The following is a 17,315-nucleotide window of genomic DNA, read 5'->3' as shown; positions in this document are numbered from 1 at the left end:
CCACTCTGGCTAAATTCCATAGCTTCTTTTGAATTCAGAAGAGTCTGATGTTATAGTATATAATTCAAAAGTAGTTTTAAAGATTAACCTTGCTCAGACAAGTAGGTATTGTGCTTTTTTTCCTCCAAATTAGTCTAATTTTTGGAAGTACAGTAAGTTTTAACTTGCTCTCACCAAGTTTTGAAAATGATCATTTAGTACATTTACTGTTGGTAAAATAAAGATTTACTGAGAAAATTAATAAAGCTAATTGGCTTTTAGGAATGGTTTTGAAAAAATGTAAAATGTGCCCAGCCGGGCGTGGCTCAGCGGTTGAGCGTTGACCTAGGATCCAGGTGATCGGGGTTCCGTTCCCGATCAGGGCACATGCCCGGGTTGCGGGCTGCAGCTGATCAATGACTCTCTCATCATTGATGTTTCTAGCTCTCTCTCCCTCTCCTTTCCTCTCTCTGAAATCAATAAAGATATATTTAAAAAGAAAAAGTAAAAAATGTAAAATGTTTATTATGGGGCAGTAGTGCATTGTCCTCAGTGGGGGGTGGCTGAACCTTATTAGAATCACGTCTGCAGCTTTTTTCAAAATATATGTCTCTAAACACATGCATTCCATTTCCCCTCCCCCAGCACACTCTCTAACTCTCACAAGCCTTTTGATAAGCTGAGAAAGGATGGGAGGCATATTATATGGAGAAAAGCATCCAGGGTGATTCTGATTTTAACCCTAATTCATGTGTTGACATTGCAGTCACCTGAGAAGTTTTCAAAAACAATCCCAAGGCATACCCAATGCCAGTTAAATCAGATCCTCTCAGGGAGCGAGCCAGGCAGTTTTTAAAGCTGCTCTGGTGATCCCAGTGTACAGCCAAGCTTGGGAACCACACACCTGATTAGAGTGTAGGAGAAAGAGAACCGCTTCTTGCTGTTGCTGGGACCTTGAGCAAGTCACTTTTAAGGCCTGGTTACCTTACCTGTAAAATGGGTTGTTGAATTAAATGTCATCAAAAGTTCCTTGGTTCTTTTCAGCTTATACGCTTCAAATTCTGTGATTTTAAAATGAATTTGAAGATGAAACCGTTCGAAGCACTATAGAAGTACCCGTCTTTGATGCTGTTACAGGCCCTTTTACTAGGTCTTAATATTCTGTAGACCTAGTTATAAAATTCAGATTTGCTTTCTCTCAGTTATTTTGAGCTTCATTTTAGACATTGAGGGCAAAGAGGAACAGCATATAATTTAACCTATAGTACCCCTGTGTTTCATATTACACAGCATCTGTGAATAACTTAGGAATATAGTACCTTACACAGTATCTGAGGACTTACATATGCTCATTAAAATTGTATTTAAACTAATTTGGAAATAAATGTTACTAATATTACACTCTGTACTATTACGCTGCATTGTTAGCACTGCTTATTTTAGGAGAGTTAGACCTATTGATTTTGTTGGTTCTTATATTTGCCATTAAATTTTCTAACAGTTATGTAAAAGTGATCTTAAATTATTTTATTTGGTATAGAGTGTTTTGTTTACCTTTAGGGAAATGATGGAAAATGGGTAGGTAGGTGGAAAAGCTATTGTATTTCTTAAATTTAAGCCTGTGTATAAACAGATCTAACTTGTACAGGATGAAAGGTTCTATGGGTAGAAGGTCAAATGACAGGAAATGTGTAAGAACATATATTATAATAACCAGCCAAAACGTGTCTTCTAACAGCATATTCTCTAGCATTTTGGTTTTCCTAATTTTGCTGAAAGTCAAAGAACTACAATAAGGCTAAAAGTGCCCATGAGAAACTGTTCTGAATGAGGATTTCGTGTCCACTGGGCAGCTGGGAAGGCCCTCCCCACCACAACCCCTTTTAAGAAATGTCTTCAGACCTAACATAAAATCAATTGTTACAATTTTTTTTTCTCCACAGCCTGGCATTAGCAATATATTACCATATAAAGAACAGGTGAGTTTTAAAACCTGTCTTGTTATTCTAGCTAATAAACTTACAAGATATAAAGTTTAGTGTTAGGTAATAACTGTAGACATTATTGGAGTGAGCTGTCGAGTGCTTTTATTACATTATTGAAGTGAATCATTTATTTTTGTCTTAGGACTCTTAATGCTTAAGTTATTGAGGATCCCAAAGAATATTTGTTTATTTGGGCTGTATTGATATTTACTGTATTAGAAATTAAAATTGAGAATTTAGAAATAAATCCCTTGTATGTTGAAACATGGTCTTTTATGGCACTGTTGAAATTTTGAGCCAGGTAATTCTTTGTTGTAGGGGGCTGCCTTGTGTGTTGTGGATGTTTAGCAGCATCCCTGGTCTCTCCTCACTAGAAGCCAATAGCACCCTCTTCCCAGGCCACATTGTGACAACAAAAAATGTCTCCAAACACGGCTGAATGTTTCCTGGGGGACAAAATCACCCCTGATAGGGAACCATAGTATTAACATAATTTTTATAAAAAATAATTATTTTCCACAACAAAAATGTTGAGTGGAAATTGTGTCATTTATTTACATTTTTGCAAATCTCTATGTCTGGTTTAATAGAAGACAGCTGATTCTCAGGTATACCCTGTCTTCAATCATTTGTAATTACTTCAATCATCTCAATAATTTGTTTTGAAGAAACAATATAAAGAAGACCCAGCCTCATGTAGTTTTATGGCTAGAAAAGGGTTTATTTTTAAAGCCTTCAGATAATTGTGGATATTCTTTGATACAGTACCCAAAGTCCACACTTGCTGGTTTCTTAAATTAGTTACAATGAAATTTTAAATCATATTTGTGAACTTGCAGTAGGGTCCCTGTTAAATTAATACCCATTTATATATATCTTGTATGCTGAATGAATCGTTTTACTTGTATATATTTATAATAATATTATGCACTGGTCATTTGGAAAGTATTGGCTCACATTTCTTTATACAGTATTAAAACTCACTTTTGTTAGTTAGCATCATATAACCACCAGTCTTCCCAGAAAAGCCTTTAAGTGTTGAAAAGCTCCCAAGCTCACAAAAAAAGGTACAAGTTTTCCACAATCTTGATTTTTAGCTTGATACCTTGAGTTTTGTCATTGGCAACAAATAATACAAGTTATTTTCCTTGAAGTCACAGTCTCACTTTTCAGTTTTGAGAGAATGACAGTTGTACTGTCAAATAATGATGTTATTCAATGAAAAAGTAGCTCATTCAGCTCACAGCTATGTCACAAGTGCTTTTCCGTAACCACATTGCAGTATGCAGAAGTGTTTAATGCATACTTTCCCCTTACTCAGATAGAAAAGAAGAATCAGTGTTCCATAACACTGTCCTTACTAGTTTATCAAAATTGTTCTTAAGAAAAACAAAATTTGTTTTTCAACAAGTAGTCATGAAGAATAAAATGTCTGCTAGCACAGGGTGGTACCCCTGCCTTGATTCAGGCTCAGAAGCCAGTTTTCCTGACTTTTGCTTTTATACAGTCATTGCAAATGTCAGTGTAAGTGCAGGCAATGCCTTAATATTTCTATAAAAAGTTTTTGCCTCATAGGTCTCCTGAAAATGGACTAGGGGAACCCCACAGACCTTCAAAACAGGCCTTGGAGAACTACTGTTTAAATGAGTAGAGTGTATTATTGTGGAAAATTAAACAAAAAAAAGACTGGTTGCCCTGGCCTGTGTGGCTCAGTTGGTTGGAGCATCGTCCATACACTAAAAGGCGCCGTGTTTGATTCCCAGTCAGGCCACATACCAAGGCTGTGGATTCAATCCCCAGTGGGGTGTGTGCAAGAGGCAGCCAATCAATGTCTCCCTCCCTCCCTCCCTCCTTCCCTCCCCCCCTCCCTCCCTCCCCTCTCTTTCCCTCTCTCTTTTTTCTTTCCTCTCTCTAAAATCAATAGACTGGTTGCTTTCAAAATAAAAAGGAAAGTTTTAAACTCAGACTATTTAAAAGAGACAAGAAGTAATACATAATAAAAATATAATAAAGGAAACTAATAAGAGAATAAACCAGGGAAAAAACATGAATCTCATATTCACATGAACAACTGCCAACCACTACTGCTTTATAAAATGTTCTCGTGTATTCCAATGTGAGGTTAGAGGAGTGGAAATAGATTTGGTTGACTAGCATTGCCTTAGGGAAGGTCAGTGCTTATAAAGGCAACTCTGGCTGGTTACTGTAGAAAAGATTTCATAGAATTTGATGTGCTGAGTAAAATGTCAGAAAATTTTTACAGAATCTAAGAGAAGAATTTGTAGAAGGACTCTGTTGAAGGTTAAGCTTCTCTCCTAGCAGATAATGTTACTAGGATATTAACAGTTCCTGGATTTTTCTTTTAAATCATGTTCTTATTTTACAGGGAGGCAAATAGATCCGAGGACATTTTTGATGAACGATTACATCCATTCACAGTAAGTGTCAGTTGTATTGAGGTTGTATTTTTCTCTCATACAATTTTATTTAATGCTTATTTGCTTTGAAATTAATCACTAGAAGAAAATTACTCCCTTCAGCTTGAATTCAAAATGATCTCCCGTTAAGTTTTCTTCCCCACCCCATGTTGTATCTAATTATTTTACAAAAGGAATGTTGTATAAGAAATATGTCAGTAAGAACTGAATTGCAGCTTTGAATTATTAGTGAGCTAAGGTGAGTAAACATGCCCAAAAAACAAAATGTATCTTTTTAAGAGATAATTTTCAGTAACATCAAACAATAGGACTATTTGTAAATAAACCTAATAGATATGTTAAGATCTCTATGAAGAAAATTGAACAACTATTTAAATTTTGGATTAATTAGAATGACAGAAATTTTCAAGTTCACTTCTTCAGATGTTCTATAGCAATATGTGGCTGGTGACTACTGTATAGCATGGCACAGCCTTAGAGCCTGATGGTTACAGGAAACTGAAAATATATTTTCAGAGTTGATTGCAGAGAAGTGGGACATGGCGATCAACAAGATGTTTGAGCCTAAAGATAGCTTACATTTAAATAGAATTCTGTAGGGAGAAGGTGGAAAGGAACATACAAATTTTCTGAGGTTGTGCCTGTATTTATCTTTAATGAGTGGTGGTATTGAATCACTATTGTTTTTTAAGGTCCCATTGTTTGTATTTAAAAGACTAAAAGACATGTCACCCAATCAAAATTATTTTAAGGGGCACGTGGGCACCAGTAGATGGCTATCATAAAAGCACTTAAGTATTTTTCTTTAGTGGATACTTACATTGCATTTTTTCTCCTTTCAGCAAGAAACAGTTCCAGAGGAATACTTTAATCAGAATCCTGATCCCGAATCTATTTACAGATTTATTCATCCTTTTTTCAGTGCCACAAAGCTAACAGCTGAATATGCAATAACAACTTTGGTAAGATAGTTCTTTCAGAAAGCATCTTTTCTGTCTTGTCCACAGGGTATGATCTTTTTTTTCAAATAAAAGTAGGTTCCTGAAATGATCATCAGAACTTTATTAAGGGAAACCTGTCAAAGGAAGTAAAATACACACATTTGAGCTTAATAATCATTATGATTTAAAATGTCCTTGCTTTTCTCATCACAAAACAATTGCTATTAAAGGCAGCAGGAGAGACTTCCGGTTTTTCCTTCCACACCTCGGGAGACATGTACACATGCAGTGCACACACATGCACACATACAAGGTGTGCTGATGGGGTAGGATGGGGGCAATAATAAAACATCATGGGCCCCAGGCAGTGACGATTGATTGCAGGTCTTAGCTGAGTCCCAGGCTGTATTCCCCAGGCAGTTCTAATGTGTGTCCTGATTGGGAATTTAGAGCCCTGAATTCTCTGTTCCTTGGATGATGGGTGTTCATCCATCCTTGCTGTCCTCTCGTGCCTGCCTGTGAAGTAGCCCAGGATTGACGTGCAGTATTATCTGACAAGACTTTGCTAGCTGCCTGCTAAGCTACAGCTGTGTGAGGACCTTTGTGTCATTCATACAGAATTCCTATGGTCAGATTTTATCATCTGGAATAAATAGTCCTATTCTAGTGAGAAGTGATGGGGATTGTATTACTCCCCGCTCCAGCAATCCTAAAGGGGAGAGTCTACTGCTTGGTCTGGAGGGAAAGATTACTTAGGTCAATGCCTCCTCCTTCAGTATTCAGTTACAATTTTTAGAGAGGCAGCTTGTGCTTCTGAATAGAGACCCCTCAGTGGGCAATGGGTCAGACTCGGGCCTTTTCATGGAGCTGTCAGCCATGTGGAGTGGTTAGCACATGTGGAGAAAGGCAGGAGTGGTGCTCCTGTGTGGAGAGCTAGGTGATGATACAGGAGGGAGAGCATCTGGGTTGGAGGAAAGTGAGTCCTTTGTAGATGAGTTAAGCTTGATGGACCTGCGAGTCAGCAGAGTGGCAATCTCTAGTGATCATTTGAATGCATAAAATTAGAGCATGAATCTGAGCTAGAGGTAGGGAATTAGGATTAGCTGTTCAAATGCAGAGAAAGCATGTGAATAAAGTGTATAGAAGATAAAATAGTGACAAAGAGTTAGGTATTCAGTGGATATTTATGGAATGGGCAACTTCTTGGCAGCATTTCTCATTTTGACCACACTCTCTTTCTTGAACCTCACTTATCTTGACTTCTTTTTTATTATTTTCTCCTGGTTTTTGCACCACTCTAAGCCACTCCTGGGGACTTCTCCACTTAGTGCTGTTAGTCTTTACAGATCTAAGTGCTGAGGATAGAGGAGAGACAAGGTTGAATAAAGTTTTTGCTTTTATGGAGTGTATATTCCAGTAAGGAAGACATAAATATTTCTTTAAATGAGTGTTTTTAAAAAGATGAATATTTCAGGTAGTGGTAAATACCAAGAAGATAAAGCAGGATAAAGTAATAAAGTGGTTACAGGGGCTTACTATTTAGATAGAATGATCAGGAAGAGGCTCTATAAAGAGAGAACATTTGAATTGTGACCTGACTGAACTGGGGAAGATGAGGAGCTCTGGTGTGACAGGCAGAGGAACGAGTGCAAGATTCTGAGATGGAAATGAGTTTTTTATGTTTGAGGAACAGTGAGGTATGGCCAGTGTGCTCAGAGTGTGAATGAGGGAAAGAATGTAGGACATGAGGGTACAGAAGGGCAAGTCCTATCTGACAGGGCCTTGTAGCTTGCAGGCCATGGGAAGAAGTTACTTTTTTATTTGTTTGATGGGAAGCCTTTGACAGATATTGAGCAGGGGAGTGAAGTGCTCTTAGAGGCCATCCTGGTTGCTTTGGGGAGAGGAGACTGGATAGCTGGGAGTCTGAGTGGAGGCCAAGAAGTCAGGAGGCAATAACAGTGACACAGGTGAGAAGTGCCAAATAGAAGAGAAAGTGGTCTGGTTACCAATGATAGGTGGAGATAACAAGAATTGCTAACAGATTGGAGCAGGTTAACTCAACTGGAGGTTTTTGGTCCAGCAACTAGGTGAATGGCAGTGCCCTATATGATGTTAGGGAATGCTTGGGGAGTGGGGAGTGGGGATGAAGAGCTCTGGTTTGTATGTGCGAAGGCATCGATGGCCTTAGCAATAGTAGCTTCAGTAGAGTGATGGTGCCAGGGACAGACTAAAGCGGGTTAAGGAGAGAATGGGAGATGAGAAGCAGCATCAGGACATTTACTGGGAGCAAAATGAGAGCCAGCATTCTAGGGGTTGTCAGGGGTAGGAGGGGAACAACACAAACACATTCACATTGGGGAAAACCTCTGGCAGACGGGGAGGATTCTTCAAAAATAGGTAATTATGGGAAGTGTTCTTCAGAAGTGGACGGGATTGACTTCACTGATAGAAGAATTTCAGTGAGAAGAGAAATCTCAATTCCACTGACACAGGAGGGCAAGTGGTATAAATGAGTCAGTAATGGCACATGCCATGTCTGCCAGTAAAGATGATGGGAAGTTGAGAGATTGCCAACATTGTGTTAGTGCCTCTGATTATTCCCATAAAGTAGAAAATTAAATCTTGTAAGGAAGATCATTCTTAGGACACCAGAGAGCACTGAGTTTTGGGAGATTGGTGCAAACTTTCACTAAGAACACGTGTAATGTTCAATAACCATTTGTTTTTTTAAAAAATAGTTGGGTTTGAAGAGAATTGGCAAATCTGAGCTGTCAGTCTAATAACCTGACAGTAAACATACTCTTTAAAATTGGACTTTTTTCTTTTTGTCAATGACATACATACCCTTCTGCAAAGCATCCCTTGAGGTAACAACAAATCACTGCTTGCCTCTATAATCTTTACTTAGCTGTTAACTTCACCCAGTTCTTTGTAGAATAGACATTCAACACATGTGAAAGAATTCATGAAACCTCACCAGCTACCTGGCAGGTTTAGAGGAGTACCAGGGATACAGAGACTGGCAGCTCTGTTACCACCTAAACCCAACAGAATTGACTAAGCTTCCAATTGTGTAAGACAGAAATGAGTTTCATATAATGATAAGGGAGATGTGAAGCTTAGGGGATATGGAAGGACTATCCTTTGTATGCCTTTGTGTTTCTTACAAAGGCACTAAGCCTGGGAATACTGGACAGCTGTAAGGACCTGCCTCAAGCACACCTGTTTTTACTGCCTGTCCTGCTGCACCGCACATCAGCCACTAGGGTCTCTCTTGACAACCAGGTTTTATATTCAGCTTGTGCCACAAAAGGACTAGTTACTGTATAAAGAAGATACAGATGTGCTCAATATTACCAGAGATTTACATAATCAAGTATTAGTCACCATATAACTACTAGCCAGGTATGAAACATTGCACATGGTAGGCACTCAAGTACCTACACTATTCCCTTTACAAGTGGAAAGGTAATAACATTTCTTCAGGAACTCCTTTGCTAAGAGATCCATTCATTCCTGTCATCAAAAGTTGGCCTGGAAATTCAAATGGACAAAATAGGCAACAGAAGTATCTGATTTGCAACTGTGACTTGGCCTCTGGCTTTGGCTGGCCAGGCAGTCTTTGTAGAGTCTAAGAATAAAAGGCATATCAAAAACAGATGAAATCTGTCATTCCTAATGGTTCTTATCACAGCACTTAAACTGTACTAAAATCAAAGACAAGTGTCCTACTTTTGCAGGTTTACTTAGAAAGACTTGTAGTTTATGCTGAGATCGACATTTGCCCCACAAACTGGAAAAGAATTGTTTTGGGAGCCATTCTTCTTGCCTCCAAGTATTTGCATGATCTGGCTATATGGAATTCGGACTTCTGCCAAATTATCAAGGGCATTACAGTCAAGGACATGTGAGTTTGCAAGGCTTTGGTGGACTTTCTAAATATTTTCCAATACCTTATTTGCCCCCATAAAGCTTACATATTAAGACATATTTTTAAAGGTTACGTTGTGCAGAGAATTGAACTAGGCATAAAATTACATACATTTTTCTATCTACATTTGCTATAACAATTCATATTCCTCCTCATTAATTAGTAGACCTTCATGTGTTATTGCAATAATCTGCGTGATAATATGAAATGTATTTCTCTGGTGGTTATTGGCAAACACTGTACAAACTCACTCCCAAGAACAATAGTACTATAAATATCTTCATGGCTTTCTCAAAGCCGTCTACCAGTTCTAGTCCTTTCCCACCTCCCTCTTTTTTACTATTTACTTATTTATTTTTTTCAATAAAACTTTATACTCAATATTATTTTGTATTAGTCTCAGGTGTACAGCATAGTTGTTAGAAAATCATATACTTTACAAAGTATTTTCCCCAATATTTTCAGTACCAACCTGGCACCATACATAGGTATTACAATGTTATTGACTATATTTCCTATGGTTTATTTTGTTTCCCCATGACTATTTTGTAACTACCAATCTGAACTTCTCAATCCCTTCACCTTTTTCACTCGGTCCCCAACCATCTTCCCCTCTGGCAACCATCAGCCTGTTCTCTGTATCTATGAGTCTGCTTCTGTTTTGTTTGTTTATATTGTTCTTTACATTCCACATATAAGCGAAATGATAGGGTATTTGTATTACTTCGACTGACTTAGTTCACTCAGTGTAATACCCTGTTGGTCCATTCATGCTGTCACACATGGTAAGATTTAATTCTTTTTTATGGATGAGTAATATTCCACCACATTTTTATCCACTCATCTATTGATGGGCACTTGGGTTGCTTCCATAGCTTGGCTATTGTAAATAATGCTGCATTGAACACAGGGGTGCACATATTCTTTTGAATTAGTGTTTTGGGTTTCTTCTCTTATATACCCAGAAGTGGAATCACTGAGTCATAAGGTAGTTCCATTTTTAATTTCTTGAAGAAACTCCGTATTGTTTTCCACAGTGACTACACCAATCTACATTCCCACCAAAAGTGCACAAAGGTTCCTTTTTCTACATGTTCTCGACAACACTTGCTGTTTGTTGATTTATTGATGATAGCAATTCTGATAGGTGTGAGATGATATCTCATTGTGGTTTTAATTTGCATTTCTTTGATTATTAGTGATGTTAAGCATCTTTTCATATGTCTATTGGCCACCTGTATGTCTTCTTTGGAGAAGTTCAGATCCTCTGTCCATTTTTTAATTGGATTGTTTATTTTTTGGTGTTGAGTTGCATGTTTTAAATTTTTTAAAAGATTTTTATTAATTGATTTTTCCTTTAGAGAGCGAGAGGAAGGAAGGGAGAGTGAAGAGAGAGAAACATCAATGTGAGAGCTAAACATTGATCAGCTGCCTCCTGCATGCCCCCTGCCAGGAATCGAGCCCACAACTCGGGCATGAGTTGTCTAAGTTTTGTATAAATTTTCAGTATTAATCCCTTATATTATTGTCAAATATGTTTTTCCATCAGTAGGTTGTCTTTTATTTTGTTGATGTTTTCGTTTGATGTGTTAAAACTTTTTAGTTTGGTATAGTCCCATTTGTTTATTTTTTCTTTTGTTTCACTTGCTTGAGGTGCTTTATAAAAAAAAACACACAACTATTACTAAGAAGAAATGTTCCATATTTTACTGCCTATGTTTTCTTCTGGGAGTTTTATGGTTTTGAATCTTATATTTCAGTTAATAATCCATTTTGAGTTTATTTTTGTATATGGTGTAAGAGAAGGTGGTCTGGTTTCATTTTTTTGTATATCTTTCCAGTTTACCCAACACCATTTATTGAATAGACTATCTTTACCCATTGTATGATCTTGCCTCCTTTGTTAAATTTTAATTGACAATATAGGCATGGGCTTATTTCTGGGCTCTCTATTATGGTCCATTGATCTATATGTCTGTTTTTATGCCAGCACCTTGCTGGTTTTTTAAAAAAAATTTTATTGATTCTTAGAAAGAGAGGAAGGGAGAGGGAGAAAGAGAAACATCGATGTGAGAGTAGAACATTGATCAGCTTCCTCCTGCACAACCTCTAGTGGGAATCGATCCCACAACCCAGGCATGTGCCCTGACCAGGAATCAAATCAGCAACCTTTTGGTGCATGGGACAACACCCAACTAACTGAGTCAGACCAGCCAGGGTTGTACCATGCTGTTTTGATTACTATAACCTTGTAGTGTAGTTTGATATCAGATAGTGTGATACCTCCAACATGTTTTTGTGGGTTTTTTTCTTGAGATTGCTGTGACTATTCTGGGTCTTTTGTGGTTCCATATAAAATTTTGGATTGTTTGTTCTACTTCTGTAAAATATGCCATTGGTATCTTGATAGAAACTGCATTGAATCTATAGATTGCTTTGGGGGTAGTATGACATTTTAAAGATGTTAATTCTTCCTTTCCATGAGCATTGCATATGCTCCCATTTATTTGTATCTTCTTCAGTTTCTTTCTTCACTGTCTTATAATTTTCTGAGTACAGGTCTTTTACCTCCTTGGTTAAATTTATTCCATGGTATTTGGGGGGTTTTTGATGCAAATGTATATGGGATTGTTTTTTAGTTTCCTTTAGTTTCCTTTTTTGAAAGTTGATTATTGGTGTATAAAAATGCAACTGATTTATGGATATTTACTTTGTATCCTGCTACTTTACTGAATTCATTTATCAGCTGTAGTAGATTTTTGCTGGAATCTTTAGGGTTCTTTATACACAGTATCATGTAATCTGCAAATAATGACAGTTTTGCTTCTTCCTTTCTAATTTGGTTGCCTTTTTTTTCTTCTTATTGTCTGATTTCTGTGGCTAGAACTTCCAGTACTATTTTGAATAAGAGTGATGAAAGTAGACATCCCTGTCTTGTTCCTGATCTTAAGGGAAACTATTTGAGTTTTTCTTCATTGAGTATATGTTATCTGTGTGTTTGTCTTATGTGGGCTTTATTACGTTGTAATATGCTCCATCTATTTCTACTTTGCTGAGAGTTTTTTATCATAATGGGTATGGATTTTGTCAAATTCTTTTTTGCATCTATTGATATGATCATATGGTTTTATCTTTCATTTTGTTTATGTGATGTATCATGTTAATTGATTTTCAGATATCGTACCAACCTTGCATCCCAGAAATAAATTTCACTTGACCATGGTGTATGATCTTTTTAATGTACTGAATTCAGTTTGCTAATATTTTGTTGAAGATTTCTGCATATATTTTCAAGAAGAATACTGTACTTTAATTTTCTTTCTTTGTAGTGTCTTTATCTGGCTTTGGAATTAGGATAATGTTGGCCTCATAAAATAAGCTTGGGACTCTTGAATCCTCTTAAATTTTTTGGAATAGGTTGAGAAGGATTGGTGGTAGTTTTTCTTGAATGTTTGGTAAAATTTACCTGTGATGTCATTATGTCCAGGCCCTTTGTTTGTTGGAAGCTTTTTTTTTTATTACAGCTTAGATTTCATTAGCTGTAATAAGTCAGTTCAGATTTTCTATTTCTTTTTTATATTTTGAGGAACTTATCTATTTCTTCTATATTGTCTAATTTGCAATATAATTGTTCATGATATTTTCTTATAATCCTTTTTATTTCTGTGGTGTCAGTTCTTCCTACTCCTCTTTTATTCTGCTTTTACTTATTTGGGTTCTCTTTTTCTTGATGAATCTGGTTAAAGGTTTATCTATCTTGTTTATTTTTTCAAATAACCAGATCTTGGTTTATTGATCTTTTGTATTTTTTAAATTTTTATTTTCTTTATTTCCACTCTGGTTCTTATTATTTCCTTCCTTCTACTCACTTTAGGAATTGTTTATTGTTCTTTTACTCGTTCCTTTAGGTGTAAGGTTGGATTGTTTATTTGAGATTTTTCTTGTTTCTTGAGGTGAGCTTGTAATGCTATGAATTCCCCTCTTAGAACTGATTTTGGTATGTTTAATAGATTTTGGGTGGTTGTGTTTTTATTTTCATTTGTCTGAAGGTATCTTTTGATTTCTTTCTTGATCTTATTAACCCATTTATTGTTTAGTTACATGCTATTTAGCCTCTGTGTTTGTGTGTTTTTCAGTTTATTTTGTAATTGACTTCTAGTATAATACTCTGTGGTTGGAGAAGATGCTTAATATGATTTCAGTTTTCTTAAGTTTATTGAGACTTGTTTTGTGTCCTCACATGTGGTTTATTGTAGAAAATACTCAATGTGCACTTGAAAATAATGAATATTCTGCGTCTCTGAGGTTAAATGTTCTGAAAATATCAATTAAAACTACATGGTCTACTGTGTCATTTAAGGTGGCTATTTCCTTGTTGATTTTCTGTCTGGAAGATCTATCCATTTATGTCAATGCAGTGTTAAAATTTTCTATGATGACTGTATTACTGTGGATCTCTTTCTTTACATCCATCAAGATTTGCTTTATATATTTAGGTGCCCCTATGATGGTTGTATCAATGTTTATAAGGGTTATATCCTCTTGTTGGATCGATCATTTTATCATTATGTAGCATCCCTCTTTGTCTCTTATTATAGCCTTTGTTGTAATGTCTATTTTGTCTGATGAAGTATTTCTACCAGTTTTTTTTACTTCCATATTTACATGAAATATATTTTTCCATCCATTTACTTTCAGTCTGTGTGTGTCTTTCATTCTGAGGTGGGTGGGTCTCATGTAGGCAGCATTCTTTATATGGTTCTTGTATTCTTATTCAGTCAGCTACCTTATGTCTTTTGATTGGAACATTCAAGCCATTTACATTTAAAGTGATTATTGACAGTTATGTATTTAGTGCCATTTTATTCTTTATAACTATGCTTATTTTTCTTTCATCTTTTTAAAGAAGACCCTTTACATTTCTTGTAATTCTGGTTTGATGTTAATGAACTCCTTTAGCTTTCTTTTGTCTAGGAGGTTCTTTTTTTTCTTTTTCAATTTTAAATGATAGTCTTGCTGAGTAGACTAGTCTTGGTTGTAGATGATTGTTTTTCATCACTTTGAATATTTCTTGCCAACCCTTCTGGCCTGAAAGTTTTTGTTGAGAAATCAGTTGACAGTCTTTTGGGAGGGAGCTCCCTTGTAGGTAAGTAATTGTTTTTCTTTTGCTGCTTTTAAGATTTTCTCTTTGTCTTTAACCTTTGCCATTTTAATTATGATGTGTTTTGGTGTGGGCCTCTTTGGGTTCATCTTGTTTGGGACTCTGAACTTCCTGGACTTTCTGTGTCTTTTCCCTTCACCAGGTTAGGGAAATTTTCAGTCATTATTTCTTCAGATAGGTTTTCAATCACTTGCTCCCTTTCTGTTCTCCTTCTGGTATCCCTATGATGTTGATATTGCTATACTTCATGTTGTCCCAGGTTTCTTTTAGATTATTCTCATTTTTTACATTTTTTTCTTTTTGTTGCTTTGATTTTTTTCTGCACCTTGTTTCCAAATCACTAATTCAATCCTCTGCTTCATCTAATCTGTTTATTCTTTCAAGTGTAGTCTTCATTTTAGATATTGTAGTCTTCCTTTCTGACTGGTTCTTTTTTATGATTCTAGGTCCTTTTTCATGCTGTTGAAATTCTCACTAAGTTTCTTGAGCATCCTTATAACCATTCTTTTGAACTCTGTATCTGGTAGATTGCTTGCCTTCATTTTATTTTGTTCTTTTTCTAGAGATTTCTTCTGTTCTTTCATTTGGGGTATTTTTTTGTCTCCCCATTTTGGCTGCCTCTCTGTATTTGTTTCAGTGTATTAGGTCAATTTGCTATGTCTCCCAGTCTTGGTAGGATGGCCTTATGTAGTAGTATTCCTGTGGGACCCAGTGGCATAGTCTCCTTTATCACCTGAGCTGGGTGCTCCAGGAATGTTTCTTGTGTGGCTTATGTAAGCCCTTCTGTTGTAGTTAAGTCTTGATTGCTGCTGGCCCATCTATGCATGGGGCTGACCTTCAGGCTGGCTGGCTGGCTGTGAAGATTGACCTCAACCACAGTGTACAAGCTGCTGTGCAGGAGCTTACCACACAAAGCAGAATTCACTACAGTAGGGTCTAGTGCTTCTCGAGATCTCTCTTTGGATATGCCACTTGTGGAGGTAATTGAATCCTTTTCTGATATTGTCTAAAGTTTGCCACTGGGTGTGTTGGTTCTGAGGTTTCTTGGGAGGGACTTGATGCAGGTCAGTGTCAGGCACTGCCTGTGACTGGCTCTGGGCAATCATCTTGGAGCTACAAAGTAATCCACAGTTTGTGACTGCCCATGCTTTGATTGGGTGTATATGTGAAGAGCCAAGCTGCTCACCAAGGATACCTTCTACCAAGTTTGGTGCAGGTCAGCAAAAGGCCGAAGGCATTCTAAAATCTGCCTTCCCCTGCCTCTACCTATAGGCTGACTGCTAGGCTCAGTCACTGAAGAGCCTCTGGTGGTACTTAGTTGTGTTAGGTAGATTCTCAGCAAGTCATCAGGTGTGAGTGAGTGGTGTTCACCAGACTGATACATATTCAACTTTGGTGCCAGTTCTGAGTCTCAAGCCACTCAGAAAAAAATTCCCAGGGTGTACCAAGGCCAGCTGCCAAATGCTGGGTGCCTACAGATCTTTTCAGTGGGGTGGGGTCTCAAGGAGTCTTCTGGGGGGTCCATAAACAGAGTTTATCTGGCCCAAAGAGACCAGAATTTAGCCATGTGAAGGACTGGCTCTGTGCCAGCTGAGTATATGAGGGAAAATTGGCCCCTGACTTGGACCCACACAACTCAGTCTGTCCTGTATTTAACTAAGACCTCTTACAGGCCCCAAGCTGGATGGGGCAAGGTCTCCAGTATTCTGGATAGTGGGGCTAGTGGATCTCCTATGGGGGTGGTGGCACTGGTTAGGCTCTCAGGAAGGTGGGGTAAATGTCCCTTGCCCCAGAGCCACACAACTCAGTGTCTGACACACCCCGAATCTGCCTGGACCTCTACACCCTGGGCCCAGGTATCTGTTGACTACTATTTGTAATGGTCTTCTTTGAGTCTAAATTGAAATATTGGTGTCTATCAGCTTTTTCTTAAAACTTTCCAACTTCTATGTATCTTTTTAGAATATTATTTCCCTTCACAAGAATAAGTTAAACTGAGCAGCTGCTATTCAGAAAATTTGCTGTGCCTGTAAATGGTATGCCATTCAGCCTTCTAGCCATTGAAAAACAAAAAAAAAGCAAAACAAAACTAGATGATGCATAATCTGTAGGCATTATGCTTTTCTTCCATTATTAATCCTCTATTAATAGACATGGTGATCCTATGACAGTACTGTATTTCTTCACAATTAACATGTATTAGTGAAGAAAATACAAAAGGGATAGTAAAGAGCATCTATTCCTGTAGTAAATTAAGTCCTGTTTAGCTGATTATCAAAACATTATCTGATTTACATTTCTATGGACTTATGGCCATATGAACAGGGAATTAATTTGGTGGTAGGTTCAGTTAGGTTTAAAGTTTAACAAGTCAGAGAACCTCATCTGTGTCCATATTTTGACTGCTCTCCATGCAGAACATTGAGCTTTTGTTGACCTAGCCAAGGGATAAAATATTAAAATGTTAAAACTAAGAAACCAAATATGTTTAAAAAGCCTCTCTCATGTTCAGGTATTTCTCATTTTATTAATTAACTCTATTGAGGGATGACTGGAATTAGTACAATTTACTCTAATTTTATATTTATTTAATTACTTGTCAGAGACAGCAGTATGGTCACATAGCAAAAGGACTGCTTCCAAATTTCCTTTCCCACTTTATTGAATTCCCCCATGTAGGAATGTTCCCCTTATGTTCTGGCAAGGGCCAGGGGATGCTGAACATCTCAGGATTGCATTCCCAACATGGGAGAACACTATTTGAATTTTACTCCAGTGCTCTATTAGAGGCCATATCATAAAATGAGCTTAGTCCAGTCAAGACATCTATCTTTAATCTTTCTGCCTTCCAGAGTTTTAAAAGTGCATCCAGTTAAATAG

At 37.2% G+C, this 17,315-nt stretch overlaps 1 protein-coding gene across 1 annotated transcript in view; it reads left to right on the top strand.

Annotated features, from left to right (window-relative positions):
* The window catches only part of LOC308560616 (cyclin-Y-like protein 1), a 50,967-nt gene that overhangs the window by 32,914 nt on the left and 738 nt on the right, over positions 1-17,315 (top strand). Inside the window, exons 5-7 of the mRNA XM_081144672.1 lie at positions 1,923-1,958; positions 4,351-4,402; positions 5,245-5,364. Of these exons, the coding sequence (XP_081000798.1) occupies positions 1,923-1,958; positions 4,351-4,402; positions 5,245-5,364 (208 nt within the window). The remainder of the gene's footprint in view (positions 1-1,922; positions 1,959-4,350; positions 4,403-5,244; positions 5,365-17,315) is intronic.

The sequence above is a fragment of the Miniopterus schreibersii genome (assembly GCF_964146895.1).
Source record: "Miniopterus schreibersii genome assembly, chromosome: 1".
Taxonomy (NCBI): domain Eukaryota; kingdom Metazoa; phylum Chordata; class Mammalia; order Chiroptera; family Miniopteridae; genus Miniopterus; species Miniopterus schreibersii.
This window is presented reverse-complemented; position numbering and strand designations above follow the sequence as displayed.